Below are 19261 nucleotides of genomic sequence, written 5' to 3' on the forward strand. Positions count from 1 at the left end.
TTCTAACTACTACTGCTCGATATTAAAACATAATCTAAATTCCAGAAATATGAGAACAGTTAAAAGATGTTATGGCCCATTCACGAGCAGTAAACTGAAGAACTGAATTCTAATAATATTCAACAAAATTTAGAAACAGGCATGATAAAATATTAAGTGAAAAAACGGAGAATGCAAAACCCTTGCTTATATTAAAATTCTCATCTTTTTTTAAGAAAAAAATACATTAAAACCTAGTGGAGGGGCTATATATCAAATGAATGAAAATCGATATCTCGTGGTGTCTAAAAATGGTTTAGTGAAAGGTTTACCAGAAAAGTAAAAGAATCTGGGCTCTGAAAACAAACTCTGGTTAAAGCCCTCGCCCTCTCACCCAGGGGGCTGGTAATAAGATGCATCAGCCACAGAAAATGGCAACTTCACCCGGAAGAACAGTTTTCTAGGGGCCACCACCTTAGCCAAGAAACCTATGTTAGAAGCTCTGAGAGTGGGACACGCCAACATCATGTGACTCCAGATACCAAGGCCAATGCCAGAAACGCATAACCTGAGGCAACATCATAAGAAAAGGTCAGACAGACACAACCTGAAGGACACGCTATAAAACCGAGGTTAAACATAAAGTTAATGTGACCCAGTAATCCCTCTCCTATACGTACACCGAGAGAAATGAACACACATGTCCGTATAAAAACCTGGACACAAATGTTCACAGAAAAATATACATAAACATTCCACAGGTCCATCAACCAAAGAATGGACAAACAGAACACAGTTATTATCCATTCGAAGGAATACTGTTCATTCAAAACAAGGCATGAAGTATTGATACATGCCACTACAGGGATGAACCTTGAAACACATGCTAAGTGAAAGAAATGAGGCAGAATGAGATACAGGAGATGTTTCCATTTGCACGCAATGTCCAGAACGGGCAAGTCTACCGAGACAGAACGTAGGTCAGGGGTTGCCAGGGGCTGGAGGGGGAAGGGTGGGGGTCTGTGGGAAGGTTGGCATGGAGTGCTTCCTTTTGGGGCGGTGAAAATGCACTAAAGTCGATTACGGTGGGGACTTCCTTGGTGGTCCAGGGGTTAAGAATCTGCCTTCCAAAGCAGGGGACACAGGTTTGATCCCTGGTCGGGGAACTAAGATCCCACATGTTGTCGGGCAACTAGGCCCCCACGTGGCAACGACTGGGCCCAAGCACCACAACAAAGAGCTTATGCAGCTGAAATAAATAAAAATTCACTAATCAATAAATAAAATCGACTGTGGTGAGGTTACAGAACGCCACGAAAATATTATTAAAATAAAAATACACTGAGCTGTACGTATCTGTTAAACAGGCAATTGCATGCTATGGGGATTGTATCAATAAAGCTTTTTGAAGGAATGTGGTTCTTTAAGGAACCTGTGTCCCGTGTCTGCTGGCCATCTGAACCACAGAGATCTCTTGCTCCTTCCTGATTCATGATGGATCTCAAGGTCAAGACTGCCCCTTCCAGAGGAAGGGCGGGGCCTTTAGGGACCCAGCATCAACCCGGCTCCGCCGCCCGACAGGCGCCCCCACCCCCACGGGGCAGGTGCGCAGCGGGCCGGCGGCGCGTGCGCGGGCTTACCTCGTCTGGGCTGGACGCCTGGTACACACGGCAGGAGTCCTCATACTGCTTCTCGGCCTCGGCCTGGTCGGTGACGCCGTTGGACTCGTACACGGGGGTGACGTTGTGGCAGAGCGCGATGGCCTTGACCGCTTCGTGCACGCGGCTGCTCATGGTCCGCCGCACCTTGGTGGTCGGCGCGGGGCCCTTCTGAGCCGGCGGGTCCTGGGGCTGCTGCGGAAGAGGAGAGCAGCGAGGAAGACCAGGACACGGAGGGGCCTCCAGGGGAGGGAGGCTTCGGCGGGCTCGCTGCTTCCCTCCCACCTGCTCTAGCAAGTGCCCTCCTAGGGGCGTGCAATTTAGGGATCCAGTCACTGGGGCTCAGCCAAAAACAACAAACACAAAATAAACAGAAATGACAGTCTAGGGCGATTCTACTGGGGAACGTTGGATGGTGTTGGGGGCTCCGCTACACTGCCAGTGATGCTGGTATTTCAGACCAGGGCTCCGGACCTCAGCACTGGTGACATTTGGGGCTTCCCTGGGGGGCTCAGTGGTCAAGAATCTGCCTGCCAATGCAGGAGACGCAAGTTTGATCCGTGGGTCAGGAAGATCCCCTGGAGAAAGAAATGTCAACCGACTCCAGTATTATTGCCCAGGGAATACCATGGAGGGAGGAGCCTGGTGGGCTACAGTCCATGGGGCTGCAAAGAGTTGGACACGACTGAGTGCCTAAACAGCAACTGCTGACACCTGAGAAGGGTGATTCCCTATTGGGTGGGGGCGGGGGCGGCGGGCGTACTGTGTGTGGCGGATGCTTAGCAGTTCCTCTGTCTCCATCTTCTAAACTCCAGAAACAACCCCAGGTGTCACAGGAGAACAAAATATGTCTTCAGAGGTTGCCAAATGCCCCATAAAGACCAAAATCCTCCCAGTTTAGAGCCACCGTTTTAACTGTACATTCCTCTCAGTGCAATTAAAATGGACAACCGCCTCAATGGGGCTCTAGGGGGCGCCGAGCATCCCAGGGCAGGTCAGGGAGACCGTCAGCAACAACACAATGCAAAATGGTACCCGGAAGTCCACTCAGCGTCTATTTTCAAAAGTTAACTGAAATGTGCTCAAGCTCTGCCTTCCAAACCGACCAAGGACCCTAATTCTTGTCCAAGACGTGGCTGCCTGGCTTATACAGCCCTCATCCACCTCTTCACTGTACCTTTCAGCACATGGCTTGTCCTCCTAATGGGTTAAATCTTGGGGAAAAGGTTTTGAGCAACATGGTAATAAGAACATAGGTGAGAAATCTGAGTCTGATTCTCGGGCAGGTGCCAAGAGCTGGGTGACCTCAAGCAAGGCCCATCTGCCCTCTGGGCCTTGGTTTTGTGCCAATGAGAGGAATGGGCTAGGAGCTGGTTTTCAACCCACATGCGGAGGAGAGGAACCACGAGAAATCCACTCCGCAGCATCAAACATGGAAGACAAGCAGCCCCATCCCCACCTGTGCACCATCGGGTACCATGAAGGCTCTGCTTTGAAGAATGGGTTCTACTGCTTTGCTGTGTCCTGTGCGGAGTTGCTCTATTGCCTTAAAACATAATTTAAAAAATTAAGGCCACTAGAAAGAGTACACTTGTCAGGAGTCTATGAGTCAGTGATCAGTAAAACTCAGATAGCCTCCCATGACCCACCTGATCAGCCTCTCTCTCCAACCTCCTTATCCTGCCTCAGGGCCTTTGAACTTGCTGTGCCCACTGCCTAGAACACCATTTCCCACATCTTTGCAGAATTAGTTCATTCCACCTCATCATTCAGGCCCCAAATTCAACATCACCTCCCCAAAGATGTCTTCCCCTGGTCCCCTAATTGGCTCTGCCTCATGTGCCTGCCCCACTGGGAACCACGCTTCCATGGTAGCATGTGTGTTATTGTCTTCACTGACTAAAACTGGATTGTTTACCTGATCATTCTCCTGTCAGATCATGAGAACACATAGCTTGTCTACTGAATTTTAGTACCAACGGCAGGAGATAACTTGCTCAGATATTTGTTGAACAAATGAACAACTTAATTTTCCTGAGATAACAGTGAGAAGTCCTCATCTGACATGAACTTCCCCCCCATTTTTAAGAAGAAATGAATATCAAACTGACCAACATTGGTTCCAGATTTTAAGTCACAGTTTAGGACAAAAGACCTATCACAGCCTCCCTACCTCCACAACTGAGTCTTGGAAGCGAGAGATGTTTGTGAGTTACTGAATACTATGTTCCATTAAAAACATATTTTATCCAACAGAGGAGAAGCGATCTGATCTTTTAGAATGAATGTTTTATACCCATGAACACATGGTTGCCCAAAATAGAGAACAGACGGGTTATGAGAAACAAGAAAAGACTTTCATTTAATTTTTTAATACTATTTTTAGCAGTGGCATCAGACTCCTCAGATAATTAGACAATTACTAAATTACTCTGGTCACGCAGGCACACACACTGCTCTGGCTTCCTGCTCTGTTAACCTCTGGTGTCAAGAGGACATGGGTTTCACTTCCAGGCCAAAGGGCGCTGCATGGTAACAATAATTAGAGTAATATATCAGAACTACAGTTTAAATGAATCATTATTTGCCAAGTGCTTTTAATTATAAAGAATTTAACTCTAAAATTATAACGAGGACTGAAGATTTACAGAAAGGTCCCCTCTCGTAGTGAGGCTAAATCAAGAATTTTTTTTCTTCCCCCCAAAGTTCTGTAATTTATGTTCTGGCCCTAGACGTGTGTCTTCATTTTTTTGCCCACATTCCTCAGCACCTGGACCAAATTATTATTTACCATTAGGAGCAATAACAAGACCTTTGACAAAGTAATTGCTCTGGCTGGCAAGTTTTAGCAACAGTGGGTTTGAAGGGAAGGCTGAATTAAGGGTATCTTTCACAAACCTTTGGGTTTTAGAAGCAACCTGATTATGTCTACAGGAGTCAGATACTTCCACTAATATTTTAAATGTGGGCTAACACAGAGCCCTGGGGCTTTGCATTCCAGGTGAAACCACTCCAGAGCAAGGCAAAAAGAGAAATACAGCCCAGATTTTTGCAAAGACCCCACTCAGATCAGGGAACTACTTGACAATAAACTAGAAGATGACAATGACAATGACTGAAATCAGACCAGCGTCACAAGCAACTGATTTGCTGCCTTCAAGTTCCTTTGTCTCTCTCTGAAATTGATACTCATCCCCCTTTACTACTAAGATCGTTTTGGCCTGTCTCAGGTCAGATTTGGAGAGGGAAATGGCAACCCACTCCTGTGTTCTTGCCTGGAGAATTCCATGGATAGAGAAGCCTGACAGGCCATGGTCCATGGGATCACAGAGAATCGGACATGACTGAAGCGACTCAACACACACACACACACACACACACACACACACACACACTCTGAGGTGTTTCAGGGAAGACAGGTCATAACCACTGATTCTGATTTAATCTGCAAATAAAAGGCTCATCCACGCAGCAAACGGTGATCCCCACATACCAGGAAGGCGCTGGTCATTACGAGGGGCTCGGCCAGTGTTCGTACTGGTCCAGTCGTTAAGCATCCTCACGTTGCCCATATGGAAAAGTTTCACATTGTACAGTGTTTATCTCCAGCCTCCTCCCCATAGGCCCTTTAACCTACACACATTTCTTCTTACTTAAAAAATACCAGGGGAAAATAAAAACAGATGTGGTATTCACAGAGGCAGGTTACGGCCCTTTCTGCCCTAGGGGGGAAACCACCAGTCCTCTTGAGGAGGGGGGACACGCTAGGCCCTGGTGAGGTCAGAAGTCGGGTGAAGAATCAAGCTCTCCGCACACAAAGGCCCCTGCCTCGGGCCCGGGGTGGGTGTCCCGCACCGTGGGGTGTCTCGGTCATTCCATGGCACCCCAGCAAACAAATGAGACTTGGAGACTCCATGGGAAAAAAGAGGCCTCCGTTTCTCGTTAATAATCCACGGCAAGGGTATCTCCCGATGAGAACCTCAGCCTATATTTCAGGAAAGAGTAATACAAAAATTAAATGCTCAGTCACGATGAATATCCACCTTCTCTTATCCATCTTCTTTCCAAATGCAGTGAAAACACTACCACTTATGAACATTCATAAGATCAACAGATACCACGAATGGGTTGCAACTGCTTAAAAGTACACTATTCAAGAGAAGGAATTCCTGTTTCAATAGGTCCACTTCACTCCCCAAATAAAGCTCAGAGCTGAAAACTCATTAACCTCAAAGGGCCACTCTTCTAGAGACAGGCTCAGAGCTACAACTTCCAAATGAATCAGCTGACTTACAGGCTAAGTGACTGAATGAATACAACATTTACTATGTAGTAGCCGGGTGTCCCTAGTGGCTCAGACTGTAAAGAATGTGCCTGCAATGTGGAAAACCAGGTTCAATCCCTGGGTCAGGAAGATCCCCTGGAGAATGGAATGGCTACCCACTGCAGCATTCTATTCTGGAGAATTCCATGGACAGAGGAGCCTGGTGGGCTACAGTCCATGGGGTCACAAAGAGTCAGACACGACTAAGCAGCTAACACTTACTATGTAACAGTACACACCTTTCTGTACAGCAAAGGCAACAAATTTCAATTTGTTCAAACTGAACCACATACAGCACAGGGGTTCTCAACTTGGGAGATTCTGCCCTTCCCCTTGGGCAGTGTCTGGAGATATGTGGGGCTGTCACAAAGGCAAGGGGGCGTGTGCTACACGCATCTAGATGGTGGAGGGCATGGATGTTGCTAGACATCCTAGGACACACAGGCTGGCCCCCACAACAAAGAATGATCCCACCCATGATGTCATCACGGCAAGGCTGGGAACCAGACATGTAGTCATTGCTGCCACAAAGCCAGGGTCAGGACGGTGAGACCAGTCTGTGCAAGTGCTGAGCTGGAGCCTGTCAATTTAAGATTTGAATTTTTTGCCTTCGTTTTGAGTTTTTTAATACTGCATTACAATATGATTTGACTTAATGACTGCGTTTTTTGCCATCTCAATAAATTTTCCTTCCTAGGTGCATTCCTCACTCTACCCCTATATGGCCCAGTTGAAAAACCATTCAAAAGGATCATAATTATGACATGTGTGGGGAAAAAAAGGAAGATGGACAATGTTATTCTAACAGTGGGTCTTAATCAGAAATGCTTCTCTGAATAACCAGGAAAGATTTTAAGAAATATATATATATGCCCAGGTCCCGGTCACTTAAAGAATATAGTAGGGCCTATGCATATATACATACTTTTCAATTCTACACATAATTTTGATCCTCAACTCTAGTTTAAAAGAATTACAAAAATATAATGACTTCTTCTTGGAAAGAAAAAAGAACCAGAGATAGAGAAGCAAAGTACACATCTCACAGACACACAAAGGCAGACAGACGGTTAGCGTTTTATACAGCCAGCTGTTAACACCGGTTATCTCTGACTGATGTGAATACAGGTGATTTCAGTGTTTTTTCTTTGTACCGATCCATATTTTTTTTCCTGTAGCCAAAAAAAAAAATGTATCCTAAGAAAGGATTAGAATTTTTTTAATGACTAAAAAACAAAGTAAGCTTTGTGTCCCAGAGAAAAACACACGAGTAAAAATTCTTCCCTGAGAAAACATAACCTTCTCCATGCTTCCTATGGATGCAGAAAGCAAGACACACTACTTGGAACACAGCACGTACTGATAACCGAATGCATCCTGTGCATACGTCTTGTGGAGAAAGTGAATCACAAACTCACACATTCACGAACATACTCATTAAAAAGAAAAGGAGAAAACTGCTCAGTAAATTCCAACTCTAATAAATCCTAAAACAGTATCAGGGACAAACCATTAAGTGAAAAATCACAGTTCACAGATCAAACTGTGTAATAATATGAACTATGTTTTTAAAAAAAAGAATGTACCTATATAAAACAGCCTAGAAGAACACTCAAAAGCACTGGTCTTGGTTTTCTCTGACAAGGGACACCACGTGGCTCCCAATTCCCATAGTCATTATTTTTCTCAGACACATATATCAATAAAAGTTAAAGATGCTTCCACTTGCCAGGATAAGTAAAATAAAATAGGTGATTCCATATTCCAGGCAATATATAGACTAGTCATCTCAAATATTTTGAACATGTTGAGAAAAAAAATTAAGTACCTTCCCCACATGTGTATTCAAGTTGTATACAAACTGTATTGTGCATTAAGAAACAAAAAAATTGTAAAATGACGTGCTAAAAAGAGATCATATTTCATAGAATTAGCTAAAAGTTCAAAATAACATATACTCAGGATCATAGACTTAAAATTATAATTATTTAAAATTACAGATTCAAATTGTCATATCTGTTTGTCATAAAGGAGCATGAAGTGCTGACATGCGCTGCAACCTGGAAAAACCTTGGAGATGTTATGCCAAGTGAAATAAGCCAGGTGCAAAAGGTATTGATTGATTCCAGGCATCTGAGATGTCCACAACAGGCAAACCCACAGAGACAAAAAGTAGACGGGTGGTTGTCAGGAGCTGGGGAACGGTGGGAGTCTAAGAGACAGGCAGGGTCCCTCTTTGGAGTAGTGAAAACAGACAGAAATTAGATAGCAGTGGTGATTGCACAATATTGAGAATATACTAATAAACCCTGATCTGTACACTTAAGAGGATAAATGTTATGGTTTGTGAACCATCTCTCAATTTTTTAAAGGTGTCAGTAAGTAAATCAGTAAGCCAGAGGAAAAATCATCACATCTCCCCAGCCTGTCACGGGTTTCCCTCATAATGTGTTGGCCATTTCTTTGTGGTTTGCTCGGGCCTGTATTAATCATCTGGAGTTTCTCTGCAGGAATCTTGTAAAACCACCTGCCTTCTTTATGAGGTTAATTTAGTTAAATAATATCCCTAAAACCAGTCACCTAGACACTCATAAAACACAGTCTGTATTCCAGTGTTTCGAAAATAAACAATCGCAGAATTGTGACTCCTTCTGCAGGACACTTCAAGGACTGTACCTGACGAATGTTCATCTGATAAATCGTGTGAGGGTCCCAGGGTCAACCTTCATGCTCCTAGTAAGGTTTAAATTTCGCTTTAATTTTGAAGATGAAAATGAAGTGTGAGTGAACACTCAAATCTTTCCTTCCTACAGCTCCATGGGTCACCTTGCACCCTCTGTTTTGGAGTTCACAGATCTAGGACAGTGATATTCTGAAAAATAACAGCGGACCTTAGATTCAAGGTGGGCTTCCCAGGTGGCGCGGTGATAAAGAATCCCCCTGCCAATGCAGGAGACACAGGATCGATCCCTGGGTCAGGAAGATCCCCTGGAGAAGGAAATGCAACCCACCCTAGTATTCTTGCTTGGGAAATCCTATGGACCGAGGAGCCTGGTGGGCTACAGTCCACGGGGTCACAAAAGAATCAGACATGGCTTAGCTACTAAATAACAATTAGATTCAAAGTACTGTAGTACCCCCGCTGTACTTTGGAACCACCTGGTTCACCTGTTAAAATTGTAAGTCCAGCTGCCATTCCTGGAGACTCTGACTCCAGGAGTGGAGTCTGACTCTGATGGCCAGATGGTCCCTGGCCATCTCACACAGGAGTTCCAAACGCTGTATTCAGGAGACACTGTTATAAACATCCTATTATTGAACTCTAAAGGGCAGATGGATGACTGCAGAGGCTCAGGAGAATCCCACAGCGCGGGGGGGGGGGGGGGCGCGGAACGGTCTAAGATTGGATTGTGGGGATGATTCCATAACTGTAAATTTACTTGAAAAAAGCATTAAACAGTATACTTAACATCGCTAAATGTTACGGTATGTATGTTATACTTCAATAAAGCTGTTTAAAAAAACAAAACACAGGAAAGGCTTTATACTTGTCGTCACAAAAGGATCCATGTGTTTACTGCAGGCTTTTCGCTATCCCGAAAGAAGGGTGCAGATGGCCTCCCTGGGGGCGGGGTGTGTCCACAACAGCCCCGGCCTCTCCCCACCACACCCCGTTCTTTTAAACTGAAGGCCAGGATGGGCAAGTCAATTTACGAGCCTCTGCTAAGGAAGGGCGATGAGGGGTCATGGTAAAATATGTTGTTTTCTGACTTTCAGCACTTGACAGAGAGGCTTATCTGCGCTCCCCCAAAAACGGGCCACAAAGATGAACCAGACAAATATCCTGGGAAAGGATGCCTTCTGTCAATAACGCAAGCTCTTAAAAATACCACCAGAATGGGCAGGGCTGTGCCTCCCGCCAGGGCACGTACTGCAGCATGGAGCTGTCTAACATAACCATCGGCAGGCCAGCACCGCTGACGCGGGGCTCCGAGGGAGGCGGGACCCGGGGGGGGCTGACAAGAGTGACGATCCACACGGTGACCCCTGCTGGGGAGTCTGGAGGGCACTGGGGGGGGCGGTTCAGAGGAAGACTACTCCAAGACACAGAAGTGAAGCGGCTCACCCTGCCCGGAAAGCTGCAGGCCGTGGTGTGTTGGGGTGAGTGGGAGGAGAGGCTGAACCACGGGAGAGGGTGGGGAGGGGATGCAGGCCACGCTGGATGCCACGGACCCTGCTGCCTGGACCAGGGCGGGGAGGAGGGAAGCAGGGAAGCTTGCAGGGGGTCTCTGCAGACAGCCAGGCAAGGGAGAGTGCAGCTTCTGCCTAGTGAGCGAGGGGATGACAACTGAAGCCAAGCAGACGGTCTGGGGGCTGGGCCTGCGACTGCAGGCAGGTGGCCACAGGGCAGGAAGCAAGGGCATTTCCCAAACCCCTGGACGGAGCTCACAGGCCAAAGGGGCATGGTGCTTACAAAGACGAGAATGACGTCACGCAACCACGTAGGGCATGCAGGGAGAAGGATGATCGGATATGGGCACACTGCCCTCCTGATGCCTGAGCGGGGATGCCAAGGATTCCAGGCTAAAGCTCCAGGTCGGGTCGATGCAGACCCGGGAGCCACCAGCTCTGACAGGGCAGCAGAAGCTGGCCAAGAGGGGAGCCCCCCAGAGACTGACACACAGAGCCCAGTAGAGACCATGAAACGACAGAGGAAGACGGGTCAGGCGAGGGGGCAAGGAACTGGGGTGGGCTGCGGCTTCTCCCTCCAGCCCAACCACATCCTTGTGATTTTCTAACAGTCTGAAAGTCCATCTTTGAGAAAGGTCCACGGATCCATTTGGAGTCAAGCCACGATGCCCACACCAGCAGCAGAGAATGGCAGGTGCTTCGTGGCTGGCTGTAGGAAGTGACTCGACATGGAACGAATGAGCTTGTCTTCACTTAAAATCCGCCTCGTTTCCAGCTCTGTTCCCTGCCCTGCCATGTTTAGGAGACACCCCGGAAACCCAGGTGTGCCCCTCAGGAAATGTCCTGGAAAATTAAACATTGACTCTAACTGTGCCACTAAGCATTGAGAGAGTCCATCTCTAATCCTTACACAAAAATACACTTTTAACTGGCCTTCTGACTACAGAATCACTATCTAGTCAGACAAATTAAAGCAAAAAATGGTTTCTTTATTCTCTTGTCCTCAAACCAGTGTCATAACCCCATAGCTGGTCTAATGCAATCTATGTTAGCTCTGGGTGTGTTTTCAGAATTACCAAGGGAATTGCTTCTTTATCATCTTCCCTTTAACACACAGAAGTGCAGGTTCTCCTGGCATCTGAATGAGTCAGAATCTCTCAGGTATCAGGCCCACATCAAAGTCTTTTGTTTTGCTTTTATTCTACTTGTTTTTTAAAACATCACTAGGAATTCTCATGAGCAGCCAAGGTGGACATCCACTGGTCTAACATTTTAGGACTCTTAGGACACTTACAAGTAATATCTCTTAAAAAAAAAAAAAAAAAAAATGACTGGTTCTGAAAAATCTTGTAGCGGGGGGAAAAAACCAGGAGCAGATAAAGTTGATAGTCATTTCTGATCATTTCTTCCACTAGACTGCTAAATTGAAAAGAGATGACAAACTAAAGCTCATCAGTTACACCATAATTATGTCACAAGCAGTCCATTAATTACTGATTGCTTTTGCTCATAACTGGGGAAAAGGAAAAAGCAAACATGTCTATAAACTTGAAGGAGAAGCATTAGGTTCTCAGAGCTTTTTCTGCTGCTGCTGCTGCTGCTGCTGCTGCTGCTGCTAAGTCGCTTCAGTCGTGTCCGACTCTGTGCGACCCCATAGACGGCAGCCCACCAGGCTCCCCCGTCCCTGGGATTCTCCAGGCAGGAACACTGGAGTGGGTTGCCATTGCCTTCTCCAAAGCAGGAAAGTGAAAAGTCAAAGCGAAGTCACTCAGTTGTGTCCGACTCCTTGGGACCCCATGGACTGCAGCCCACCAGGCTCCTCCACCAATGGGATTTTCCAAGCAAGGGTACTGGAGTGGGGTGCCATTGCCTTCTCCGTTTCTGGTACTAGTTTTGGCAGATAATTTTCTTCCATGTCTCCCCTATCATCCACTAGTAGTAGTTCAGTAGATCAACCCTCGGGATGAGGAAGATGGAAAAAAACCTCAACCAAAGGTTTAATCAAAATACGAAGAATCAGTGATTGCCAGGGGCCTGGAAGGAAAGGTGGGGTAGGGGGAAGCGAGGAGTGACTGCTCATGGGTACGGGAGTTCTTTTTCAGGTGATGAAGACAGAACAGATTGTGGCGAGGGTTACACAACTCTGAGTATTCAAAACAACCCACTGAGTTGTACACATTTAAGGGATGAATCATATGAATTCTTCCCAATATAGATGTTAGTAAATACTTTTAAAAATCGCTTTGGGTATCGAAACAGAAGGCTTTACCTGGGTGTAAATACTAAAAATGTGGCTTTGAACTTCATCCATTGAGTCGAGGCCATAGGCTACAGTGCCGAGGTGGAGCCGTTTGAAAACCATCTCATTCTGGGTAAGAGTTCCTGAAACACAAAGCAAGGAGTAACTGTGCCTACATCCTGGAGCTCTTAGTAACAGTAACGAAAGCTGTTTTGTTTTGTTTTGTTTGAGTCTTTACCCTATGTCACACACTGGTTTTTGCACTGCTCCTGTTGGAGTAGACATCTGTGATAGTCTCTCAGCCTGGAATCCGAGAACTTCGTCTAAAAACAGAACCTTAAGGTTCCAGAGGGAATGACCATCCTTGGTCCCTGGGATGGTCTAGAGAAAATGCCAATCAGGGTGCCTGACTCATTCCACTGGCCAAGAGGGTGGGACACAACATACACGAGGCCAATCAGATTCTATCGTGAAGAAATCAAAACCTTGAGCAGACAGACGCACAGACAACAGATGAGTAGAGTCAAGTCAAGAGACCATCCTGATACCGACACAGCCAGAACTTGCCTGGTTCTTCTCCTTCCTGAAATCTAGTTTTGCTCTGACTTCCCGGATCTTTGCGACAGATCCCCTTCTATCCCATGTTCACCAGATGGTAGAGATGAAGGTTAAACCCAGGTCTCCCCACTTGCTCTCAACCACTACAACAACCTTATAACTTGACAGGTGTTAAACTGTAAAGCGGCATTTTGAGATGTGGTTTCGCGGTCAGGACTTGAAGCCAGTCTGAGTTCAAAGCCTACTTCCGCCACTATGTGCTTCTGACAAGTCACATAACCACGAAGTCACTTAATAACTCCAAACTCACAATATCAGGGGAGGATTAAGTGACTATATATAGACACCCAGAACAGTGATTTTCCACACGACTAGCACTAAATAAGGCTTTGCTGCTATCATCATCATGTCCACCAAGGAGTCTATCTTCATCCAAAGATGAAGAGGATAAAAGAACTGCAACACTCATCTCTAATACCTCCAGAAAGATACTCCAAGCATCTTCTTTGACTTTGAATTCTGCAAGGGTCCTGGACACTCACCAGTCTTGTCTGTGAGTAGGTAGGAAATCCTCCCCAGCTGCTCTGGAATCGTGCTGGAGCGAACCACGGTCCCAGGGATTTTCGAGTCCCTGCGAATGACCCAGCTGTACACGATCTTGCCCATGTCCAAGTTCACACGCAGGCTAGCAGAAAACCAGAGCACACAGGTTAACAGGATACACACAAACAGCTGATTGTTCTCTCAACACCGATTCTAAAACACACATCGTGGGCGCCGTAACATTCGGCACAAATGAGACCCCACCTGTTCGGGTCACCCCTTTATAACGGACCAGCTCCTTCTCAAAACCACAAAAGCATGACCTTCTAATAAACAGAGACGCGCAGACGCCGCGGCAGCAGCTCGCTCTCAGCGCACCTGATGGGAATGATGTTGGAGAACAAGAGAAGGAAGCGGATGATCTGCAGGTACCAACGCCCGGCGAAGTGTTGGAGGGCGACCATGACCAGCGACACAACCACCAGGGCTCCGAAGAGGATCTTCGTGAGGCAGTTCACCTCCAGGTCGAACAGGCCGATCTGCGGGACGGCACATGGACGGAAGCGCGCGATGAGCCGGCGCGGCCACAGCCCGCCCGGGGTCTGAGGGCGGCACGCGGACGGACACGTGATGAGCTGGCGCAGCCACAGCCCACGGGGGGGGGGGGGGGGGGGGTCTCTCTGAGGGCAGCACGTGGACGGACATGTGATGAGCCGGCGCAGCCCGACGGTCTGAGGGCGGCACGCGGACGGACACGTGATGAGCTGGCGCAGCCACAGCCCACGGGGGGGGGGGGGGGGGGGTCTCTCTGAGGGCAGCACGTGGACGGACATGTGATGAGCCGGCGCAGCCCGACGGTCTGAGGGCGGCACGCGGACGGACACGTGATGAGCCGGCACAGCCACAGCCCGCCCGGGGTCCGGACCCAGTGTGGCACGCAGACAGACACATGTGATGAGTTGGCGCAGCCACAGCCGGGCGGGTCTGAGGGTGGCACACGGACAAACACGTGATGAGGCGCGCAGCCACAGCCCACCTGGGGTCTGAGGGCGGCACGCGGACGGACACGTGATGAGCCGGTGCAGCCCACAGCCCGCCTGGGGGGCTGGGCCGCCCCGGGAACCTGCACCCTGGGTGACACAGGGGGCTCTGCAGAGCCCCACATCTCTGGGTGAGAATACTGGGCTCCACAGGCTAACCGACATCCCAGGGACCTCAAGGAATCTCATTTTGATTTTTTCTTAACAATTTAAAGATTTAGCTTGGAAACACATAAGCGGGTTACTGCTGCCTTCAGGGGCGCTGTGCACTGCATGGCCTCAACCATGCCCCCAGAGACCTGTGAAATGACCCAGTTCTACACCATGCACTGGTTCCCTATTGCCTGGAGATTCAGGGCACACACCACCTGTGGCATCTGATTTTTAGGTGCTGCATTAATGAACATTATTACTTTAATGACTATCTATTTATCTTAAAGCATGTTTAAAAAAAATGGAACCAGCCCATGAAACCCATCACTTTGCAGAAACATGGCCCCAGATAAGGCTAAAACCTCAAATAAGTGGCATTTATAGTTGTAATATAGTTGGATATATGTAATAAACTTCGACATATGTAATATAGTTGGATAAATGTAATAGAGTACAAAATGAAGCAGGGCAAAGGCTAACAGATTTTTGCCAAGGGAACACACTGGTCATAGCAAACACCCTCTTCCAACAACACAAGAGAAGACTCTACACATGGACATCACCAGATGGTAATACAGAAATCAGACTGATTATATTCTTTGCAGCCAAAGATGGAGAAGCTCTATACAGTCAGCAAAAACAAGACCAGGAGCTGACTGTGGCTCAGATCATGAACTCCTTATTGCCAAATTCAGATCTAAATTGAAGAAAGTAGGGAAAATCAGTAGACCATTCAGGTATGACCTAAATCAAATCCCTTATGATTATACAATGGAAGTGACAAAGAGATTCAAGGGATTAGATCTGATAGAGTGCCTGAAGAACTATGGACAGAGGTTCGTGACATTATATAGGAGGCAGGGATCAAGACCATCCCCAAGAAAAATAAATGTAAAAAGGCAAAGTGGTTGTCTGAGGAGGTCTTACAAATAGCTGTGAAAAGAAGGGAAGTGAAAGTCAAAGGAGAAAAGGAAAGATATACCCAGAATTCCAAAGAATAGCCAAGAGAGATAAGAAAGTCTTCCTCAGTGATCAATGCAAAGAAATAGAGGAAAACAAAAAAATGGAAAAGACTAGAGATCTCTTCAAGAAAATTAGAGATACCAAGGGAACATTTCATGCAAAGATGGGCTCAATAAAGGACAGAAATGGTATGGACCTAACAGAAGCATTAGATATTAAAGAGGTGGCAAGAATACACAGAAGAACTGTACAAAAAAGATCTTCACGACCCAGATAATCACGATGGTGTGATCACTCACCTAGAGCCAGACATCCTGGAATGTGAAGTCAAGTGGGCCTTAGGAAGCATCACTACGAACAAAGCTAGTGGAGGTGATGGAATTCCAGTTGAGCTATTTCAAATCCTGAAAGATGATGCTGTGAAAGTGCTGCACTCAACATGCCAGCAAATTTGGAAAACTCAGCAGTGGCCACAGGACTGGAAAAGGTCAGTTTTCATTCCAGTCCCAAAGAAAGGCAATCCCAGAGAATGCTCAAACTACCGCACAATTGCATTCATCTCACATGTTAGCAAAGTAATACTCAAAATTCTCCAAGCCAGGCTTCAACAGTACGCGAACCATGAACTTCCAGATGTTCAAGCTGCATTTAGGAAGGGCAGAGGAACCAGAGATCAAATTGCCAACATTTGTTGGATCACAGAAAAAGAAAGAGTCCCAGAAAGACATCTACTTCTGCTTTATTGACCACACCAAAGCCTTTGACTGTATGGATCACAACACACTGGGAAGAATTCTTAAAGAGATGGAAATACCAGACCACCTTACCTGCCTCCTGAGAAATCTGCATGCAGGTCAAGCAGCAACAGTTAGAACCAGATATGGAACAGCGGACTGGTTCCAAATTGGGAAAGGAGTTAAGTCAAGGCTGTATATTGTCACCCCGATTATTTAACTTATATGTAGAGTACATCATGCGAAATGCCAAGCTGGATTAAGCACAAGCTGGAATCAAGATTGCCAGGAGAAATATCAATAACCTCAGATACGCAGATGACACCACCCTTATGGCCGAAGCAAAGAGGAACTAAAGACCCTCTTGATGAAAGTGAAAGAGGAGAGTGAAAAGGCTGGCTTAAAACTCAACATTCAAAAAATTAAGATTATGGCATCTGGTCCCATTACTTCATGACAAATAGATGAGGAAACAGTGGAAACAGTGACAGAATTTTTTAAGGACTCCAAAATCACTGCAGATGGTGACTGCAGCCATGACATTAAAAGACACTTGCTCCTTGGAAGAAAAGCTATGACCAACCTAGACAGCATATTTAAAAGCAGAGACACTACTTTGCTGACAAAGGTCTGTCTAGTCAAGGCTATGGTTTTTCCAGGAGTCATGTATGGATGTGAGAGTTGGACTATAAAAAAAGCTGACTACCGAAGAATTGATGCTTTTGAATTGTGGTGTTGGAGAAGTCTCTTGAGAGTTTCTTGGACTGCAAGGAAATCAAACCAGTCCATCCTAAAGGAAATCAGTACGGAATAGTAATTAGAAGAACTGTTCCTAAATATTAAGCTCCAATACTTTGACCACCTGATATGAAGAACTAACTCATTTGAAAAGACCCTGATGCTGGGAAAGACTGAAGGCAGGAGAAGGGGACGACAGAGGATGAAATGGCTGGATGGCATCACTGACTTGATGGACACGAGTTTGAGTAAGCTCCAGGAGTTGGTGATGGACAGGGAGGCCTGGCGTGCTGCAGTCCATGGGGTCACAAAGAGTCGGACAGGACTGAACGACTGAACTGAACTGACAGTTGTAATGATGGTGGTCATGGGGACTATAATGGTGGGATGAAGTGACTGATATTTGTTCATGGTACTGACAAAGGAAATCATTCTGCAGTATTCTGACTCTAAGAAACTGAAGGAGGGGTGGGGCCGGGAGCGAGGGCCCTGGTGTATTCGAGCAGTAACAGGGCCATTCGGTGGACCCCAGAACTGACCCCGCGGACCGTGCCAGAGCCAGCCGCTTGGTGTGGGTTTGAATCCAGGTCTACTCAGCTTCGCCAGAGCGCCGTGCTTCTCAGGCCGTTTCTCCTCTTGGGAGAGGCTGCAGCCGGGTGCTGACAGGCTGCTCTAGTACTACATGGGGCAAAGAGCAAGGACTCAGCTGGGGTGCTTAGTCGCTAAATCGTGTCTGACTCTGTGTGACCCCGTGGACTGCAGCCCCGCCAGGCCCCTCTGTCCATGGGACTTCCCAGGCAAGAAAACCAGAGTAGGCTGCCATGCCCTCCTCCAGGGGGTCTTCCCGACCAGGGAGCGAACCTGAGTCTCCGGCACTGGCAGGGGAATTCTTTAGCGCCGAGCCACCTGGGGAGCCCCTCAGGACTCAATACTTCATTTTAAAACTTTTAAAATGTTATGTATTCATACACAGGCATTCCTTGTTTAACTGCAGAGAGCTCTGCAGGTACTGTGTTTTTTTATAAATTGAAGGTGTATGGCAAACCTGTGTTGCCAGATGATTGTTAGTATTTTCTAGCAATAAAGTTTTTTTAAAGTATGTACATTTCTTGACACAATACTTTTACTGCACACTTTAACAGACTACAGAATAGTGTAAACATAACTTATATGCACTGGGAAACCAAAATATTCATGTGACTTGCTTTGTAGTGATACGCCCTTGACGTGGTAGTCTGGAACCCAACCACAGTATCTTCAAACATGAATTTGAATATGTGTTTATGTATGGTGTGTGCATAAATACATATATGGGCTTCCCAGGTGGTGATGGGGTAAAGAATCTGCCTGGCAGTACAGGAGACTAAGAGACGCAAGTTCAATCCCTGGACTGGGACAATCCCCTGGAGGAGGGCATGGCAACCCACTCCAGCATTCTCGCCTGGAGAATCCCACGGACGGAGGAGCCTGGCGGGCTACAGTCCACGGGGTGGCGAGGAGTCAGACACGACTGAGGTGACTTAGCACAGAATACACACACACGCAGTAAGTTTATACAAGTGAAGTCACACTTTTAGGGGTTCCTGTTCCTGAGTCTTGCTCCTCATCCCACCAACACCAATCATCAAACCACATCAGTCAAAGTTCTGGCAAGAAAACACACCCTACGGCCGTGTACACACCTTACTTCGAGGATTCGAGGTGTTCATGACACTCCGGAGTTCTCTCCCCGTGTAAAGAACAACACCCACGACAGTACCTACGACGAAAAAACAGAAGCCAGAGAAGTGTGAGTCCCGACAGGCAGGCTTTCGGAGGGTCTGCTGCGCTCCAGCCTCCGCAGTGCGAGAAAGTCCCCGAGTTACATCAGGGCCAACCAACGTCCACACAGGGCCACACAGATGTGTGGCCATTCACATTTAAATTCAGTGAAAAAAAAAGTGAAACACAGCCCCCATTTTCATTAGCCTCATTTCAGACTCAACAGCCACAGAAGGCCAGAGGCGGCCACCAGGTCAGTGAAGACACAGGGCGTCCCCGCTACTGCTGAACGCGCCACTGCTCAGGGCTTCCCCGCCGTCCAGCGGAGAAGAATCCGCCTGGCAATGCAAGGGACAGCAGCTCGACCCCAGGCCTGGGAA

The 19261-nt window shown here is 47.0% G+C and overlaps 1 protein-coding gene across 5 annotated transcripts in view; it reads right to left on the reverse strand.

The window, feature by feature from the left end:
• The window catches only part of ATP9A (ATPase phospholipid transporting 9A (putative)), a 122068-nt gene that overhangs the window by 44138 nt on the left and 58669 nt on the right, over nucleotides 1-19261 (reverse strand). For 3 of the 5 annotated variants that reach the window (XM_061127521.1, XM_061127524.1, XM_061127523.1), the window contains exons 10-14: nucleotides 18803-18879; nucleotides 13871-14031; nucleotides 13492-13634; nucleotides 12422-12534; nucleotides 1620-1832 (exon numbers count right to left, since the gene is read on the reverse strand). In XM_061127521.1, coding sequence (XP_060983504.1) covers nucleotides 1620-1832; nucleotides 12422-12534; nucleotides 13492-13634; nucleotides 13871-14031; nucleotides 18803-18879 — 707 coding nt within the window. The remainder of the gene's footprint in view (nucleotides 1-1619; nucleotides 1833-12421; nucleotides 12535-13491; nucleotides 13635-13870; nucleotides 14032-18802; nucleotides 18880-19261) is intronic. The other 2 variants (XM_061127522.1, XM_061127525.1) reach the window with 2 other exon arrangements.

This window comes from Dama dama, chromosome 23, assembly GCF_033118175.1.
Source record: "Dama dama isolate Ldn47 chromosome 23, ASM3311817v1, whole genome shotgun sequence".
NCBI classification, from domain to species: Eukaryota; Metazoa; Chordata; class Mammalia; order Artiodactyla; family Cervidae; genus Dama; species Dama dama.